At 37.8% G+C, this 16,772-nt stretch overlaps 6 protein-coding genes across 6 annotated transcripts; 3 read left to right on the forward strand and 3 right to left on the reverse strand.

Annotated features, from left to right (window-relative positions):
* Window positions 1–6,419: 6,419 nt before the first annotated feature.
* B0P05DRAFT_527428 (kinase-like domain-containing protein) lies at window positions 6,420–8,034 on the reverse strand. Its single transcript, XM_051576542.1, has 6 exons — window positions 7,941–8,034; window positions 7,698–7,882; window positions 7,323–7,651; window positions 6,896–7,196; window positions 6,655–6,838; window positions 6,420–6,603 (listed from the first exon to the last, which is right to left on the reverse strand). Exons 1-6 carry the CDS (start codon window positions 7,945–7,947, stop codon window positions 6,464–6,466), a joined length of 1,146 nt encoding a protein of 381 aa, XP_051438509.1. The 5' UTR covers window positions 7,948–8,034; the 3' UTR covers window positions 6,420–6,463.
* A 407-nt stretch (window positions 8,035–8,441) lies between these two features.
* Window positions 8,442–9,152, forward strand: B0P05DRAFT_527430 (uncharacterized protein). Its single transcript, XM_051576543.1, has 2 exons — window positions 8,442–8,733; window positions 8,786–9,152. Exons 1-2 carry the CDS (start codon window positions 8,623–8,625, stop codon window positions 9,035–9,037), a joined length of 363 nt encoding a protein of 120 aa, XP_051438510.1. The 5' UTR covers window positions 8,442–8,622; the 3' UTR covers window positions 9,038–9,152.
* A 372-nt stretch (window positions 9,153–9,524) lies between these two features.
* Window positions 9,525–9,698, reverse strand: B0P05DRAFT_459619 (uncharacterized protein; the record flags this gene model as incomplete). Its single annotated transcript, XM_051573992.1, has 1 exon — window positions 9,525–9,698. A coding segment is annotated over one exon (174 nt), but the record flags the coding sequence as incomplete, so codon positions are not given.
* Window positions 9,699–10,744: 1,046 nt separating this feature from the next.
* Window positions 10,745–11,309, forward strand: B0P05DRAFT_527434 (uncharacterized protein). The gene is made up of 2 exons (XM_051576544.1): window positions 10,745–10,853; window positions 10,898–11,309. The coding sequence occupies exons 1-2, from the start codon at window positions 10,803–10,805 to the stop codon at window positions 11,141–11,143; spliced, it is 297 nt and encodes a 98-aa protein (XP_051438512.1). The 5' UTR covers window positions 10,745–10,802; the 3' UTR covers window positions 11,144–11,309.
* A 1,666-nt stretch (window positions 11,310–12,975) lies between these two features.
* Window positions 12,976–14,893, forward strand: B0P05DRAFT_504167 (malic enzyme). Its single transcript, XM_051575487.1, has 4 exons — window positions 12,976–13,091; window positions 13,138–13,343; window positions 13,397–13,481; window positions 13,529–14,893. The coding sequence occupies exons 1-4, from the start codon at window positions 12,980–12,982 to the stop codon at window positions 14,854–14,856; spliced, it is 1,731 nt and encodes a 576-aa protein (XP_051438513.1). The 5' UTR covers window positions 12,976–12,979; the 3' UTR covers window positions 14,857–14,893.
* Window positions 14,894–14,896: 3 nt separating this feature from the next.
* B0P05DRAFT_527438 (uncharacterized protein) lies at window positions 14,897–16,715 on the reverse strand. The gene has a single exon (XM_051576545.1). The coding sequence runs from the start codon at window positions 16,326–16,328 to the stop codon at window positions 15,123–15,125; it is 1,206 nt and encodes a 401-aa protein (XP_051438514.1). The 5' UTR covers window positions 16,329–16,715; the 3' UTR covers window positions 14,897–15,122.
* Between the last annotated feature and the right edge of the window lie 57 nt (window positions 16,716–16,772).

Raw genomic sequence — 16,772 nt, forward strand, 5'->3', positions numbered from 1 at the left:
AAAATTTATGCAAAGAAAGGGTGTAGTTGACCTGTGAGCCTGGTTTAAAATAGAACAAAGCAACTGTTATGAGATCAAGAGAGAATAGATATAGAGTAAGAGAAAAGGTTAGAACACAGAGAAAGTCCGCTAGAACTTGTATAGGGTTTTTATTTCAGAAAGAAAGCATGATGATTTTCGATTGCTGTGAAATGTCGAGGTATTTATACTTTTTCTTCTCGGTCGAAATATTGTTTTGAGGTTAGCTTCTTGACCGCGGATTGATTTGTCAGATCAGGAGCAATTAAGAGAAATGCCTTTGGAGGAAGGTGTCAGCTCTAACAGTCACTTTACGAGGGCCATTGATAATAACAGAGCCACTAGGTTCATAATCTCTGTCTATGAGAATGATGTAGTATTTTTAGTAGAATGAGTGAATGTCAGTGACTATAGATCCATTGCAATTGCCATAGATGTGATCTGGTCTTTTGCCATGATCATCATTTATTGATCTACGCATACGAATTCATATATGTTCACAACAATGGAGGATACTGTGATCTCTTCTTCACCTCGATCTACAGATTTGGAGACTCATGATAATGTCAAAAAGATGGGTAAGTTCAATGGAACTGATGATATAAGTGCTGCTCGACAACAAGCGGCGGCTTCAGCTGCCTCACAACAAAATGGAAAGAATGACATAAGTAATGTTAGGGCAAACGTGCTTCAGCCTGATTTGATGGGCCAACAATCACCTCAACCTCAACATTAATTATGAATATTAGACATCATACAGTTAAAATCGCCACTCTCAATTGTCGTGGCTTGAGAAAATCAGAAGATACCAAAAAAAGAAAACAATTCATTAGATACCTTAGAACACTTGGATATGATACCCTGGTGCTACAAGAAACTCATGCTTCAGATACTACTATTATAGATCTGCTTAACACCTATTTTAACTGCAAGTCGAGCATTTGGACTCAACATTGCGGTATCATATCACCCTCTCATCACTTTACAATTACACCTGTCTCGGAAGGAATTGACAATGGTCGATATAGATTGACTGATATTCACTCAACTCGAGATTTGGAACATTCTTCTACTATGATACCTATAGCAACAATTTTAAATATCTATGGTCGTTCAGCGCTTCATTCTGATCGATCAGCACTCTATACTGAGCTCCTTGATATTCCAATTGTCAGGGACACGATTATCAATACACACAACACAATATTTATTATGGGAGATTTCAACCATCAATATAAAGATCGCCGTTTAGATGGCACTTTACTGTGTGCACCTCCTGAATGGACAGATTTACTGGATGACTATTACATTGATATTTTTGGGAATGAAAAGCAGATTACTTGGCATAGTGGTAACAACTCAGGAATCTTGGATTATATTTTTTGTAGTTCAAGTGCTCATCATCAGATCGCTAGTATCAATCAACAATTTTTGTCACCAGAGTGGACAGACCACGACCTCTTAGGGTTCTCATTCAAGTATCAAGACTCATCTGATCGTGGACCTGGTTCTTGGAAAGCGAATCCATTCTTAGCTCGAAACAAAGAGTTCAGGCAAGCTTTAGCACTTCATTTAGAATCATGCATGGAACGTTTTACAGAAATCAAACAATGTGCTAAACCGCAACAGCAATGGGATTGGATTAAAGGAGAGGTAAAGCTTTTTGTGAAATCCTATCAGAAGGAAGATCTGAACTGGAGGAAAAAGCAATTTCATAAATTGCAATCTAAGAGGAACAAAGCAATGCGGCATCAGAAGCATAGAGGACTGATATTTCAAGGCTTGGATCATATCAATTCCTTAATCCAGTCTTTACAACAGTCGATAGCAGAGATCGAGATTTTAAAGTCTGGTAAGTTTTGGAGAGAACATGGAGAGAAGTCTACAGGCTTTTTGGAGCGGACACAAGTATCTCGACAAAATCAGCGAACCCTCATTGAATTGAGAGATCCAGTGACTGAAGAGCTTTGTCAAGAGCAACATGATATTTCTCGTATAGCAACTAAATTTTATACCTCGCTATTTACTCCTTCTCCCACCGACACTGTAGCTCTTAGGGCTATGACTCGATCTATCCCTAGTCACTTGAAGATTTCCTCAGAACAACAGGAGAAACTTATGCAGCCTATCGATGTTGATGACATACTCAACGAGAGCAAGCGCACCCCTCGTAAGAGTAGTCCAGGACCAGATGGACTGCCATATGAGATTTTGTATTTGGTTATAAAATTCCCTCCATATCATGATCTGATATCGACTGTCTATAATGACGCTTTGCAGAAGAGTAAGTTTCCTCAGTCATGGAATGAATCAGTCATGTGTCTGCTGTACAAGAAAGGTGATCCTGCGGATATGAAGAACTATCGTCCTTTGTCCTTAGCAAATACGGATTACAAACTGTTCACACGTATCGTCAATCGTCGACTCATGGAGGTATCTTCTCGTCTTATTAGCCGTCATCAATTGGGGTTTATTCCTGGACGGTTTATCGCTGAAAATGGTATAATCTGTCAATTGCTAATGGAAGACGCTCAAAAAAAATGGTCGATCGCTGAACAACTGGATAATGATCCTGATTTTAGTACCTTGAATGCTGATATTGGTCTTCTCTTGGATCAAGAAAAGGCTTACGACAGAGTGAATTTACACTACTTGAAGAAAGTGATGAAAAAGTTTGGCTTCCCTTCCCCACTGATCAAATGCATTTACAAGTTAATGGGCGATAATCTTATCCGAATCAACATCAATGGTCATACCTCCTCCAAAGTTGCTAAATTAAGCGGATTGAAACAGGGTGATCCTCTCTCGCCTATTCTGTATAATTTGGCTTTTGAACCTTTCTTGCTCTCTATTCTCCGTGGTCGTCAATTTCAAGGCTACATAATGGGTACTGAACGGACGAAGCTTCTATTTTACGCTGACGATGCTCTGGTTTTTGTACATTATTCCACTGGTCTTGCTCGGCTACAACTGCATATGACTCGAGATTGCGAAGCCTCGAATGCAAAGTTTAACCATGAAAAGGTGGAAGCCTTCTCGGTGTCTGGCAGAAATACATGGACTTATTGGGAAGCTCCACTCTCTCAAACGGGTATCAAGCATTTGCACTCTGTCGAAGATGATGAACCCTTAATTTATTTGGGTTTTCCATTGATACAAAGCCGTTTTCAAAGAGTCAATTTTATGGTTCTATAATAACAAAGGTTAAGGCTGCCATACAAATTCACTCTACACGTTCATTGTCTGTTGTTGGCCGAGTCACTGTCTTAAATTCACTGATATTGCCCAAAATATGGTATATCTTGCGGATTACTCCGTTAGCGCTTGCTGATTTCAAACAATTGAGATCTTTGGCCATTCGATTCTTGTGTAAGAATATATTTCCTGTTATTCCTTGGAAAGTATGGACGCTGCCAAAAAAAAGGCGGACTTGGAGTAATTGATATTCAGATTCAGGCCTCGACTTTATGTTTTCGCTGGCTGCATCCTTTGTTGGCGTATGATCAAGATACTATTGATGCTCATCCGGTTTCGCACTTACTTAGCCTTCATATTCGTAATATCAATGACTGCAAATATCATCAGGTTCCATTGCTGCTTCCTTCTCGTACACAAGGGTTGAAAAAACAAAGAACTGGCACTATTGATATGCTATATCGTGCCGTTGATTGTCTTCCTCGATTATTTGCTAATGCTCGCCTTAATACTGCTCCGCTATGGTCCTACCTTTGCAAGCTGTGCTCTACGTTCCTCTTTATTCGTCCTTTGTTGTCCCCTACGTGTCAAGAAAATGATGGTGTCAGATGTCTTTCAAGTTGATGCTAGACTCAACTTTGTTCACTGGAAAGATACTCGTGATCCTTCATTACTTCATTGGAAGCGTACTCCCTCCACAGTCTTCAAAAGTCTTGCATCTGGGAGTTTGAAACTTCAGCCATTTTTTAGCTCTGTATGTAGTCCTGCTCCACTTGAAGACTCGACGGTCTCATTTGCGCCCTTGATCAACCAATTTCGGTTTCAAGATGATCAAGGTATTGGTAGTGTCAAGGCATCGGCTAAGACATTTCGTCAGTCAGTTCTCTCGTCTATGGCTCCTCCTTTGGCCTTGAGAAATATTGTAGAAGTGAAATGGAAATTCTTTTGGTCTCTGTCTCTTACCGCCATTCAACGTAATGCGACATACCGGTATATCTTGGGGTGTATTCCTCATCGTCGATTTTACATTTTATTATGCCTCGTGTGTTTGACTCTCCCTTCTGTCCGGTGTGCTTAACTACCACTGACTCGATAGCCATATGCTCTTTCATTGTCCAACTAAAGAGAAGGTATGGCAGGAAATCATCATTGAGTTTCTTTGGCCTAACACCTCAATATCTGATATCAAAGAGGCTCTTCTGTCCCTGGACTTCTCGTACATCTGGTGCTGTCAACGGAAAGGAATCAAACCATACAGAATCCTCATAATTACTCTTTCACAAATCTGGCTTGCTCATATGAGATTTATCTTTGACAAGACTCCCATTGTACCCACGGCCATATTAGCAAGCATCAGACCATTGAAGAGGATCAATGCCATTCAATCATGTAACTTTTTTTCTCTTTCTATCTATTTTATTTTATTTTAGTTTATTTTGTCTAGTATATTTCGTTTTATTTTATTAACTTTCCTTTTAATTGCACCCGCCTCTTCACTTTGACTATTACTCTTAGTGTACACGGCTCAATCAATAAACACATTTAAAAAAATAAAAAAAAAAAGATTATATCCAGCTTCTACTTTACATTTTTTTATACAGAAAACTGCCCAATTAAGGGAATCTCTTCCGGTGGATCATACTCTATTCTTAGCTTATATCGACAAACCTACTCAAGTCTCTTCGATTCGACCTTCAACGTTGTCTGCCTGGGTGAGACTCTTAATGGACAAATCTAGTATCGATGCCACTAAATTCAAGGCACACTCAATCCGATCAGCATCGAGTACAAAAGCTGTCAAAAAAGGACACTCTATCCCAGAAGTTAAGAAACATGCAAATTGGAGCCCACACTTAAACGCCTTCGAAAACTTCTATTATAAACCAACGCATCAAGACCATTCAAGTACGGCTATTACCCATTCAATTTTTTCTCAACCGGAAAACACTATCACATTTGCAGACGGAATGGAGCCAACTGAGATTGTATTAGGAACGACAAACAATCCTTATGTTGGCGGAACAAAGTCGAAAAATGTGATAGATGCCCTCCCTTGGTATCGTCAATTCTTCTAAATCAATTTATATGTTATCTTTATCTCACTATTATTAGCTATATATACCTCTTCCCAACCTGGAAAAAAAATTGAATTATGCTTAGGCAAGAAAGATATAGGGAAGAAAAAGAAAAAAAGTATTATACTTAAAAGGAAAATAAAGCGTGGCTCTGAGAGCATCTATCACATTTTTCAACTTTGTTCCGCCAACATAAGGATTGGGTTGGGCAACGTGGTTATAAACCTCTCTTTTTGCCACCTTATTCTCATTTTTTTAAAATCCGATCGAAGAGTTTTGGTCCAAGCTGAAGACTGTTGTAAATAACGATCCCTCTTCTATCAGGCATAATGAAAAAATCTCTGATCGTATTCGCAACGCTTCATTTTACATCAGCAGATAAGGCTGCGAGAATTGGATAAAGCTTTCTTTGACGTTCTGGCAGAGATGCTTGAATTGTGAAAAAGGAGGCAAAATAAAAGCATGTATTAAATTTCTTTATTGGTGACCCATTCTCATTGGCCGGCCCATTTTCATTTCAAGCTGACCAATTTTTTTTTTTATTGGGCCAATCTTTTTTCGTCGACTGTATTGGGCTTTGGTGCAGTGACAAAAGTTTTAGGTCTTTGTTTTATAGATCTAGTGACTTAAAAAGACAACAACCTTACTACTAAAGTATTGAGAAAATAGACAAACATGTATATGAGTTTTTTCATTCCTAGCATACCATTTCTATAATACAATTGGCAAGCAACTATACTTTTCAAAAACTACGGCTTTTGACGCACATTTTGAGTATTTAAGCTTGTTGGTATCTTCATTTCTCGTGTTGTAGTGTCAAAAAGAAAGTCGAGAGCTTCCAAACTGACAACTTTTATGAGTAGTAATCCTTTGGTCAAAAGGTCAAAATGGCCATTTTTCACAAGTCGCTTTTCTTTTATCCAAATGAATTCCAAAGGTACCTTATGGGTTAGGAAACATGGTCTGAGGGTAATTTGCTTTCAAACCATCCAAGAAAAAGACAAAATTCCTTTTTGGTTGAGTTCAACATGATAGTAGTTTCAAGGAGCGATAAAGAAGGAGCCTCTTTATGCAATGAAGCCCAATCTTATTGGTACTTCAAGTCTCACAGAATGTCTAAGCGGACACCAATCGTTTTACATTAGTTTATTATAAATATTACAACAACAAAAAATCTAGATAGCTGATGGAGAAATCTTTAACTGTTCAACAGGAATAGGATCAAAGTTATAGATATCAATGCCTCTTGACAAAAGTTCTTGTTCGCAGTGTGGTGGAACAAGTCTTCGAATCAAATCAGGACGAATGGATAATTCTATATATATATATATAAATGAGAACACATCATACTGTATGATTCGTTTACCTTCTCGGGTGAAATTCAATACAGGTGGTAAAGGTTGACCATTAGGCAATCGAGTGTTTGGGTCTCGAATAGGATCAAAAAAGGGATGACACAAGGCTTCAATAGCTGTAATTCTTTGTTGAGGATGATATTGCAGCATACGACTTAACAAGTCCACTGTTTCTACAGTAGCATGGGTAAAGATCTAATCTTGGATGAGTATCTATATTTTTTTTTCTTTTGTTTGATAGGATTCACTCACTGTAGACAAAGGGTGAGGTTTAATCATAGGGAATCGATGCTCAACATAACTAGCATTCATAGCAGCAATTTGATCTTTGGTAGGTGTTCCCAAAATCTTGATAATCTCTACCAATTGATCAATACCACTCTCACCTGGGAAGAAAGGTTGTCCTAAAATCAATTCTGCCATCACACATCCTGTTGACCAAACATCAATATTTAACGTATAGTTGGTAGCACCAAAAATCAATTCTGGAGCACGATAATAACGCGAACAAATATAAGATACATTGGGTTCACCAGGTACCAAGACTTTAGCACTAAACAATTGTCAGCCCTTCTTTCTTTCTTTCTTTCTTTCTTTCATTCTCTCTCTCTCTCTCTCTCTCTCTCTCTCTCTCTCTTCTTTTTTTTTTTTCTTTAGTTTGCTTGACATGGACATTTACCTTCCAAAATCACACATTTTACAGATACCACTGTTTGGATCAAGCAAGACATTTTGAGGTTTGATGTCACGATGACAAATACCGAGTGAATGAATATAAGCCAAGGATCGAATGACTTGGTACATGTATAACTGAACAAGAATCAAAGGCATATGTTGCTTTGCCTTAGCATAGTGTCGAGTGGCTCTATACAAAGTATCGGGTACATACTCCATCACCAGATTCAAATAGACCTCATCTTCTTTGTTTTCAACTTGATTGTAAAAATAAGATTTTAACTGACAGACATTAGGATGATCAACCAAACGCATAATCTGCAACTCACGATTCTAAAACAAAGTTCAATACGACCCTTGTCACAAATGATATGTTTACCTTGAACCTTCGATCCTGCAATACTTTTTTGATAGCAGCATCTTCATTTGTCTCCACAAGTCGCGTTTGATACACAACACCAAAAGACCCATTACCCGTGATCTTTTTATTTACATATTCGATTTTGATTTGTTTTCCAGTCTTTGCGTCTTTGGCAACTACTTTGATTGTCTTTTCATGATGAGCTAAAGAAAGCATATCCATATTTAGTATAAGTCATGGTTGCTATGTTTAGTAGGCTACCTGTCATTTGTTGAGAATAAAAAAAAAGAGAAAAAGAGAGAAAAAGATAGAGAAAAAAACAAGAGGGTTATAAACGCACTGTCGGAGATGCAGAGAGAGAGAGAGAGAGAGAGAGAGAGAGAGAAAGAGAGAGAAAGAGAGAGAAAAAGAGAGAAGAGGAAAGAAATAGAGTCACTTCTTTCTTAAAGTGATATACGATTGGATATGACAATCTAATAACAGATATTTATGCAACTAGATAAATAAGCATCTTGAAAGAACCAAATCAATGACGTATACAAATGAGCTTCTATGTCTTTACTTTGAGTTGCTCTAGTCATTCATACTCCGTCAAGACAATACCAAAAATAGAAAGAAGCATGGGTCAAACAGAACAGAAACAAAGTGCCTATATATAGATGAAATGCATAGAAAAGTCCCGGTGGATAAAAATATTGCATTCAAGCAAATAATAAAAATAAGAAGGGAAAATATCTTTTGCTTTTCTTTTTTTTCTTTTATGCCAAACTCACTTGTTGTTGAAGAATCTATTCATTCTGGAGATAGTCTCCATCGTATTGTTGCTATAAGCATTGATGAAAACTCAGCCGAATATATTTATGATTGGGCAGTTAATAATTTTATCAATCCTGCGACTGATTTAGTCGTACTTCTGAACTGTCGTACAGTTGATCCTCCTTCAATGGCACCCTATATTAACCCAACTGGATTTATGGAAGAATTTGACGATACTAAAAAACAAAAGAGTCATAAGTTACTTAAACATTATGCAGACAGAATCAAGGCAAAACAGGTAAGTACACAATTCACTGTATTCGCCATAAGATTGATATAGAATGTATTAGGTAGCTGTTCGGGCCATTGCTTTAGCAGGTGAACCCAAACAAGAGATTGTACGCAAAGTAAAAGAACTGAAAGCGGACGTACTCTTGATTGGCTCCCGACAATTGGGTGCAGTGAAACGAACCTTGTTAGGCAGTGTGAGTGATTACTGCGCACACAATGCACATTGTACTGTAGTGACCATTAAAGCAAATCCTACACATCCTGAAGGCAAACATGAAATGAGAAATATCTTTCATAGAAAGTCACAATAGTTTTATTCTTCTTTACAGGCTACACATTCAGACTTGTCATTCGATCTTGATCTAGTCCCATGTCAATATCTAAATAAACTTGTTCAACTCACTTTTTTTCTCGGCAAGCTTTTTGAAACTCGTCCCATTCTTTAAGGCATTTCGACCTGTCATTGTTGTTCTTTTCAAGACATGCTTTTAAAGGATTGTAATCACACGAAGCCACTTTATTTCCAGGATCCATAACAAAAAATTAAAATCAAAAAAAAAAAAGGTGAGTTGCTTTGAAATTTGTCTAAACCACCTATCCAGACAAAATCATCTTCTTTCAGGTGGAGCAATGATTTTGATCTTAAGAAAAGAAAGCGCAAGCAACATTCATTCTCTTTGAAGACGGCCAACTATACCAGGATATATATAACTTGGCTTTCATTGTCCATCATGATAGTGTGTCCATCAGGAAATATAAGAGGCGAGGATTGTATTTCTTGTTCAAAATCCAGAGCAACATAACACGGATCAAATTGTCTGTTAAATCACCGCCTGCTAAATCAATGCGTCTGGTAGCATGTGTGAGAGAGAGAGAGAGAGTATTGTCTTGACAGACAGGAACAGTGTGCGATACACCATCACCTGAATCAAGCGCCATGCCTGTGGTTTGATCAGAAGTGCACAGAGACAAACAAAGTAGGCGTGTTGAATGATTTGAGTCTTTTTTTTTTTCACGATTAGATGTAGCATTCCAAAGGTGTTTCTGCCAAGAGCATAGGGTGTTCTTTAGGAGGCACAACCCAGCTCATTGTAGAAAGTATGGTGCCTAATATTTTCCATATCGACCCAGTTGGTGATAATACCATGTTAGGATGATGAAGGTTCAAGATACCTCATTTGATTTGGGCATTCATGATCAATATGTGTCATTTTGGCCTATGCCAATCATGATACTTTGATGATGAGTACGCCCTACAATGGAAGGGGAATACTTACATGTTATTTAGGATAATACAAAAAGAGAGTATTTAGAGTGTAAGGAGGAGCATCATCATCATCATCACCAGCAAAACCAGCTTTACACAGACCAAAGCCATTGTCCATGACCCACTTGACCAAATCTATATTTTTAAATTACAGCAACCATAGTGAAATAATAATAAGAAATTCTACATAGTCCTTCTTGGCTGACTTGTTGTCATGGCTTAGCTTACATATGGCTTGAAACTGTGCCACCTGCAGCCTTGGTTCGTTGATTATGAGCATGTTCTCTTTACTGATCTCATCAACTCCGAATATGTCATTCCCAACCAAATCTTTTTCATAGCGCCATATAAAAAATTAATTGGATAGAAGAGAAATAAGGATCTGAGTGGTACAGAAAAGGAAAACATTGATCTTTCAAGATAGAATATGACTGATAGGTTATGTTGTGTGTGTGTGTGTGTGTGTGTGAATGAGTAATCTTTTTCTTTCTTTCTTTCATTTGTTTAGGGGTTTTATTTTGCTTTAGAATACTTGAGCTTGACTTGTGTATATATGAGCTAAAAGGACAACGTGCACGGTCCTCTGGTTGCTTGTTAGAAACATCATCTTGCCCACTCGGTAATGATGTGAGAAAAACGTGCGGGCTTTTATTGGTTCATCCCTCATCTACTTTTTTTTTTTTGAAGGCAATCTCCGCTAGGCTTGCTCATACCCTGAAGTCAAGATTACTCACACTCCTGAGAGTATAAATAGGAGTCCATCTAGATTTCTTGTGCCTTTACTTTTATTTTTTTAACTTATTATAAACATGGATCTCTCTTGGTGTATTATTTGCGATCGTCATTGTGTTGAAGACAACGTAAGTGTTTATCTATACATTTATGTACTTATATGTTATATTAGTTGTATTGCTCTGAATTATGCCGTGTTCAAGATGCTAACCACAATCACTCTACCATTACCAAACAAACCAAGACTGCTGTTACTCCACCATCTTCGCCATTATTGGATCCTTTCTTTTCATCATTCAATCATCATGATAGACGTACTTCAATTACCATCAGCAAGTCTTCTCGTGTGCATTATGATATGTTTGGCTCTATCAGCAGCAGTCAATCCAGTGTGCCGCGCTATAGTCTTTCTGATTAAGTTCAACATCACTGTATATACCCTCCTCCCAAACTACTGAGACAACTTTTCAACAGCATTTATTAATTATACATACAACAATTTGCATCGACGATTTTTTATTTTATTTTATTTTCTTTTTTATATCTTGACGTTGACTATAAACAACCTTGAAAAGACTGTTCCTCTCTTTTTTATAATTGCTGTGAACTTGTTTGTCCTACATGCATGTATATATATATATAAAAACACTTGTGTTTTTTGTATGTTCAAAAGTAATGTTACTTTTGTGTATATATATATATATATATATATATATGTGTGTGTGTGTGTAAAAGAATAAGTTCATAGTGATTATATAGATGAGTCCTTGAGTTGAGATAAAAATAGGCTTTTGTTTATTGTTACACATTTTCTTGCATTCAAGGAGGATGGCATAATGAATATCAAAAAAGAGTACTTTTTATTGAATGTCTATAAGAAATCTAGGGTGTTGAATCAATACTTGAGTTGCTAATGTTGCATAGATGGAGGTGCCACATATGTCGCTTTTTAGTGGCAAAACTGACTTTGCATTCTTTACAGAAATGCCATTTATCACTTTCAAGAGAATCATTGGTTTTGAAGCTAGAATCATCATCATCATCAGGCAAAAGAGAACAATGACTGTGAGAGCGAGGCAAGAACTTTTTCTGAAAAAAAGAAACGATACGGTTACTTGAAGAAGGGATCATGGAAAGGAAAGGAATGGGCTTGCAAAGAAAGAGTAAAAAAAAAAAAAAAAAAAAAAAAAAAAAAGTCGTTTATTTATATAGATTCATGTTCATTATCTTTTCTATTTTCTTTGTTATATTTGTACTCCTTAGGTCTCATTCTTGTTTAGGCCAAGTTTTACTTGACAGTCAATGATGAATTCTTTATCTTTCAAAAGCTTCATTTTTGATTATACACTTTTTAGGAGATGCAGATTTAATATGACACATATTAAAGTTATAAAACTCAGACATTTTCAGAGCCATAGTTAAACAAATTAAAACAGTTGCTGTCTCTCAAAGAAGATGGGAGTCTATCCTATTCAAGAGAGAGGGGGGGGGTAAAGTTCATCATCATTATTTAGGAAGGATCAATTCATGTCAAGAAATAAAACAAGTATGAAGTCTTTTTTTATTTTTTATTTGTTGGTATCTTTAAGTGATTACCAGGTAGACAATTGCCTACAACATATAGCAGCATCTCTTCTTCTTACACGTGCTAGACATCAAGCATGAACACCTACCTCATATACGCCTTACGCCTTATTTTTGCCATGACTCTGGCATCGAGATACTCCTCTCTCTCTCTCTCTATGATGTGTTGCTTCTGAGTCATGATGATGGGCAGCCAATACGCTTTTGTTGGTCTGAACTGTCTTTAGATTCTTAGGCCATCTGGATCAATGGCGCTCCATATAACCTATACCGTGCCTCGGGAAGATTGTCGGGATAGGTTATTGAAATTGGCATGGCGCCAGGGAGATCAGACAAAACGAGTATCAGAAGATCTAAAAAGTGCAGTACAAATATGGATATTCCGCGGATCAAAATACGCAAAGTGCGGATCCTAAAGATGGATAAACAAAGAAAAAAGGGTTCATAGCCAAAGGTAAAAAAGAAATACGCTCTATAGTCTTGATGAAAGTATCCTAGATCAAAGAAGAGTAGAACCTAACAATAGACAGTATATATATTTATGATTGCTAGAGACATTCTATTTTTTTTTATATTTTTATGCGCCGTAATAGATGCGCTCATACTTGTCGAATGATATAAATGTATAAATTTAGCTTGTTTTTTTTTTTTTTTAATCTTTCTCTTGATTATGAACATGCATCGACGTATTATTCAGCCATTAAAACAGCCCTTTTTAGCTCGGTTCCATACCAATGCTATTTCAAGAAACAAACCCCTTTATTCGTCATTTGATAATACAGGTAACTATCCATAAAATAAAGACAAGTCATACTGAAATGATCCAAGGTACCTCTTTACCTACTCAATTACGTGAGAAATGGCATATGACAGGTCATTTGCCTGCTACAGTCGAAAGTATGGAAAAACAAGCAGACCGAGCATTAAAACTGGTGCGTTCTAAATCAACACCTTTGGAGAAATACATGACCATGGCTCAACTACGTAGTACGCATACGCGCTTGTTTTATAAACTCATTCATGACCATATCGAGGTAAATGATTAAAAAAAAAAGCCATCATCATTGCTTTATTGAACTCTGGTTAGGAATTTGCCCCTATTATCTATACGCCTACGGTTGGAGAAGCATGTCAAAAGTATTCTGACATTTATCCATTTTTAAACCCACCAGGTAAGCATGACGGATAGGCAAGCTAATTGATACTGATGCATGATAAGGTGCCCCTGATGGACTCTATATTACCTTGAATGATTTGCCTCACTTGAAAGGCATATTGGAGTGTTACAAGCAACGGTCAGAAGGCGTACCCGATATTGCAGTCCTGACAGATGGTTCTCGTATCTTGGGTCTAGGTGATCTCGGCATCAATGGTATGCCTATCAGCATGGGCAAATTACAACTGTATGTGGCTGGTGCAGGTATGGATCCCAGAAAGACATTGCCTATCGTTCTGGACTTTGGTACCAACAATGAAATGAACATGATGGACGAGTTCTATTTAGGTGTTCGAGACAAACGACCTGACGATCCTGGTTTTTATGATGCGATGGATCGTGTCTTACAAGCACTCCACGACGTCTTTCCTGACATGTTGATCCAGTTTGAAGACTTCTCGAGTGCTCATGCGTTTGGACTCTTGAAGCAATACCGACATAAACTACTTTGCTTTAATGACGATATTCAAGGCACAGGTGCTGTTGTTTTGGCTGGTCTGATCAACGCGTTCCGAAAAGTGCAAAAAGAATCCAAGGTCCATATCCGTGACCACCGTATCTTGTTCTATGGTGCTGGTTCAGCTGCTATTGGTGTTGCAAAGCAAATTCAACGTTACTTGGAAACAGAACATGGTCTAACCGAACAAGAAGCCAAAGACGTCTTTTATGTATGTGACTCAAAAGGTCTGATCACCTTGGATCGAGGAGATACGTTAGCAGAACATAAAGTGTATTATGCTCGTCAAGACAACCAAGGACACCAATATGCCACATTAGACGCCATTGTTGATGTTGTCAAGCCAACCACACTAATCGGTCTCTCTTCCACACCCAATGCGTTTAATCCCCACATACTTTCAATGATGTGTCAATGGAATAATCAGCCTATCGTGTTTCCTCTCTCAAACCCTGCCACCAAAGCCGAATGTACTTTTGAAGATGCCATGAAAGCAACCGACAACAAAGTGATTTTTGCTTCAGGCACAGCTTTCCCAGCGTACGTGGTGCCAGAAACAAAGCAAGTCAAGATGCCTGGTCAAGGTAACAACATGTATATCTTTCCTGGGTTAGGATTGGGTGCTGTCTTGGCCAAGAGTCGGTCTGTGTCTGATGATATGCTTTCTGCTGCTTCTATGGCTTTAGCAGACTCACTTTCCAAGGAAGAACGCCAACAAGGATGGTTGTATCCCTCCCTTGTTCGTATTCGACAAGTGTCTGCTTCAGTAGCCACTGCTGTCATGAAACAAGCCATTCAAGAAGGACTTGCGAAACAAAAAGTGCCTCAGACCAAGGCATTTGTTACATCTCAAATGTGGTCGCCTGAAAAATAATAATAATAAAATTTTCCTCCCCCCGCTGCATAGAATTAAAAGTGGCTAGCATGCACGTGTTTTATTAGGATAGTATTAGAGTCGATGAGAAGGAATAAACACAAAAACAACAGTCGAAAGTAAAGACAATAATAAAATGGTCAATAGCCAAAGCCAACCTCGTTTACGATGAATCTTTCTGACTGTCACATCTTGTAATTCAACATAGACCATGAATTGCACTTCACTAATTCAATATATCAGCAATTGTTAGTGTTGAGTCGACTTTACCTTGTGCCATAAATACTAAACCACCAAGCAAATTCTGTGACACTCGTAAGTAATAAAGACCAGCCAAAAAAGAAAGCAATGATAGGCAGCCAGCGTGTGGCCAATTGTCCTTCATCTAAGAAGATCAAGGATAGTTCTATTGAAAAAGCCAACGTCAGCACTAGAATGCCTAATATAAAGAAGAGCCATGATGTGACAAGGGATATGTTCTTATGAAGCACTTCATCAACAAAGAGCGGATAATAAAACACATTCAATATCTCAAATACATGAGATCTGGCTGAATCAAACACAATAGGCTCTGGTCTTTGGTTGACTTCAATCAGTGTCTCTAATGCTCGTCTATGGTCGTCTGGTAAATGAATTGTCTGTGCAGCATCCATAATAGGCGAACAATAGGTACGATAAATACGAGTCGCATTCTGTATAAGGTCATGCCGACTCAGTGGTTTGTCGGTTGTTCGAGAAGCATAAGTAGCATAAGGTGACCGAGGTGTATGTGGTGGTAATGGCCCTAATAAATCATCTGTATCTGATGCCTCGACATAGGAAGACATAAAAGGGGCTGAATGTGGCATGTTTCGCTGGTCTTTTTCAGCAGCAGATTCCAAAAAACGTGATAATCGCTGTCTATTTTGCCTGTCCACGCTCTGTAGATAAGCTCTCCATAATTTATCGTGTGTCTCGAGTTCCATCAGGAAATTCAGGTTTTGATGCACTTTGCGTCGTCGTAAAAAGGCTGCAAAGCTGGATTGTGTTAGTGGAGAATAAGTATGTAGACGCATCATTTGGTCAAGTGTAGGTAGACCATTGACTCGTAAATTGTAGTCTTTGATTTCTTGCCAGGCTTCCATAGGTGCTACTGCAAAAGGGTCCTGGAAGCCATATGTCTTGTGTCGCAAACTTTTATGAGCAGGTGTCCGACTAGGCTGTTGAATCTGAGATATGCCTGATAAATAAGGATTGTGAGCATTGTTTAATTGGGATTCTGTCGACGAATTCATTTCATAGAGTGGAATAGCAAGACCATGTTGTGTTTGTTTTTCGTCATCTTGTACTTTACGATTCAGATCGTTCTCTAAAGCTGACTGAAGACCAAGGGCATGTAGTCTACTGTTGGCTTGGCGGATACTCCATGGTCTGTGTGATGTTTCCTCGTTGAGATTAGCGTAAAGTTGAGGATGAAGTGAAGCTGGCTTCATCTTGTATAATAGAAAGAAAGAAAGAGAAAGAGAATAAACAGTTGTGTAACAGCTTCTTTTTTTTGAGCTCCTTATTTGTTGTCAGTTTATTTTTGTGTATTTGAACAGATTCCACGTTATTTCCTGGGATATTCAAGTATTGTCCTTTCTCTTCTTAAATTGTTGCTGAAGTTTTCTTTATTGAGCCTTGTTCAAACATAAGCTACTTTTATGATCATAATTGTCCTAAACAAACATAAAGGACACCGATTTTCATGCATTTTCACCCTGCATTTATAGAATTGTCCTAATATAAAAGGGCGGTTTTTTTTTCTCTTTTTCTTTCTATTATCACTACTGTTAAGGGGAGGAGGAGGAATGAAATGAATCCTATACAATCTCACTCCATATATATATATATATATACATGGTTAAGAACAAAGAAAAAGATATAAAGTGAGCACT

This window comes from Gilbertella persicaria (genome assembly GCF_025201335.1).
Source record: "Gilbertella persicaria strain CBS 190.32 chromosome Unknown B0P05scaffold_5, whole genome shotgun sequence".
Classification (NCBI taxonomy): Eukaryota; Fungi; Mucoromycota; class Mucoromycetes; order Mucorales; family Choanephoraceae; genus Gilbertella; species Gilbertella persicaria.

Excerpts from the sequence above, each read along its gene's own strand:
- B0P05DRAFT_527428 (XM_051576542.1), bottom strand. Across the intron at positions 6,839-6,895 it reads AACCTCACCCTTTGTCTACA|ATCTTTACCCATGCTACTGT; the intron begins GTGAGTGAATCC and ends ATCCAAGATTAG. Across the intron at positions 6,604-6,654 it reads ATTGAATTTCACCCGAGAAG|AATTATCCATTCGTCCTGAT; the intron begins GTAAACGAATCA and ends ATATATATATAG.
- B0P05DRAFT_527430 (XM_051576543.1), top strand. The coding sequence starts at position 8,623 with ATGGCACCCTATATTAACCCAACTGGATTTATGGAAGAATTTGACGAT. Across the intron at positions 8,734-8,785 it reads ACAGAATCAAGGCAAAACAG|GTAGCTGTTCGGGCCATTGC; the intron begins GTAAGTACACAA and ends AGAATGTATTAG.
- B0P05DRAFT_527434 (XM_051576544.1), top strand. The coding sequence starts at position 10,803 with ATGGATCTCTCTTGGTGTATTATTTGCGATCGTCATTGTGTTGAAGAC. Across the intron at positions 10,854-10,897 it reads GTCATTGTGTTGAAGACAAC|TTGTATTGCTCTGAATTATG; the intron begins GTAAGTGTTTAT and ends ATGTTATATTAG.
- B0P05DRAFT_504167 (XM_051575487.1), top strand. The coding sequence starts at position 12,980 with ATGAACATGCATCGACGTATTATTCAGCCATTAAAACAGCCCTTTTTA. Across the intron at positions 13,092-13,137 it reads TTCGTCATTTGATAATACAG|GTACCTCTTTACCTACTCAA; the intron begins GTAACTATCCAT and ends AAATGATCCAAG. Across the intron at positions 13,482-13,528 it reads TCCATTTTTAAACCCACCAG|GTGCCCCTGATGGACTCTAT; the intron begins GTAAGCATGACG and ends ATGCATGATAAG.
- B0P05DRAFT_527438 (XM_051576545.1), bottom strand. The coding sequence starts at position 16,328 with ATGAAGCCAGCTTCACTTCATCCTCAACTTTACGCTAATCTCAACGAG.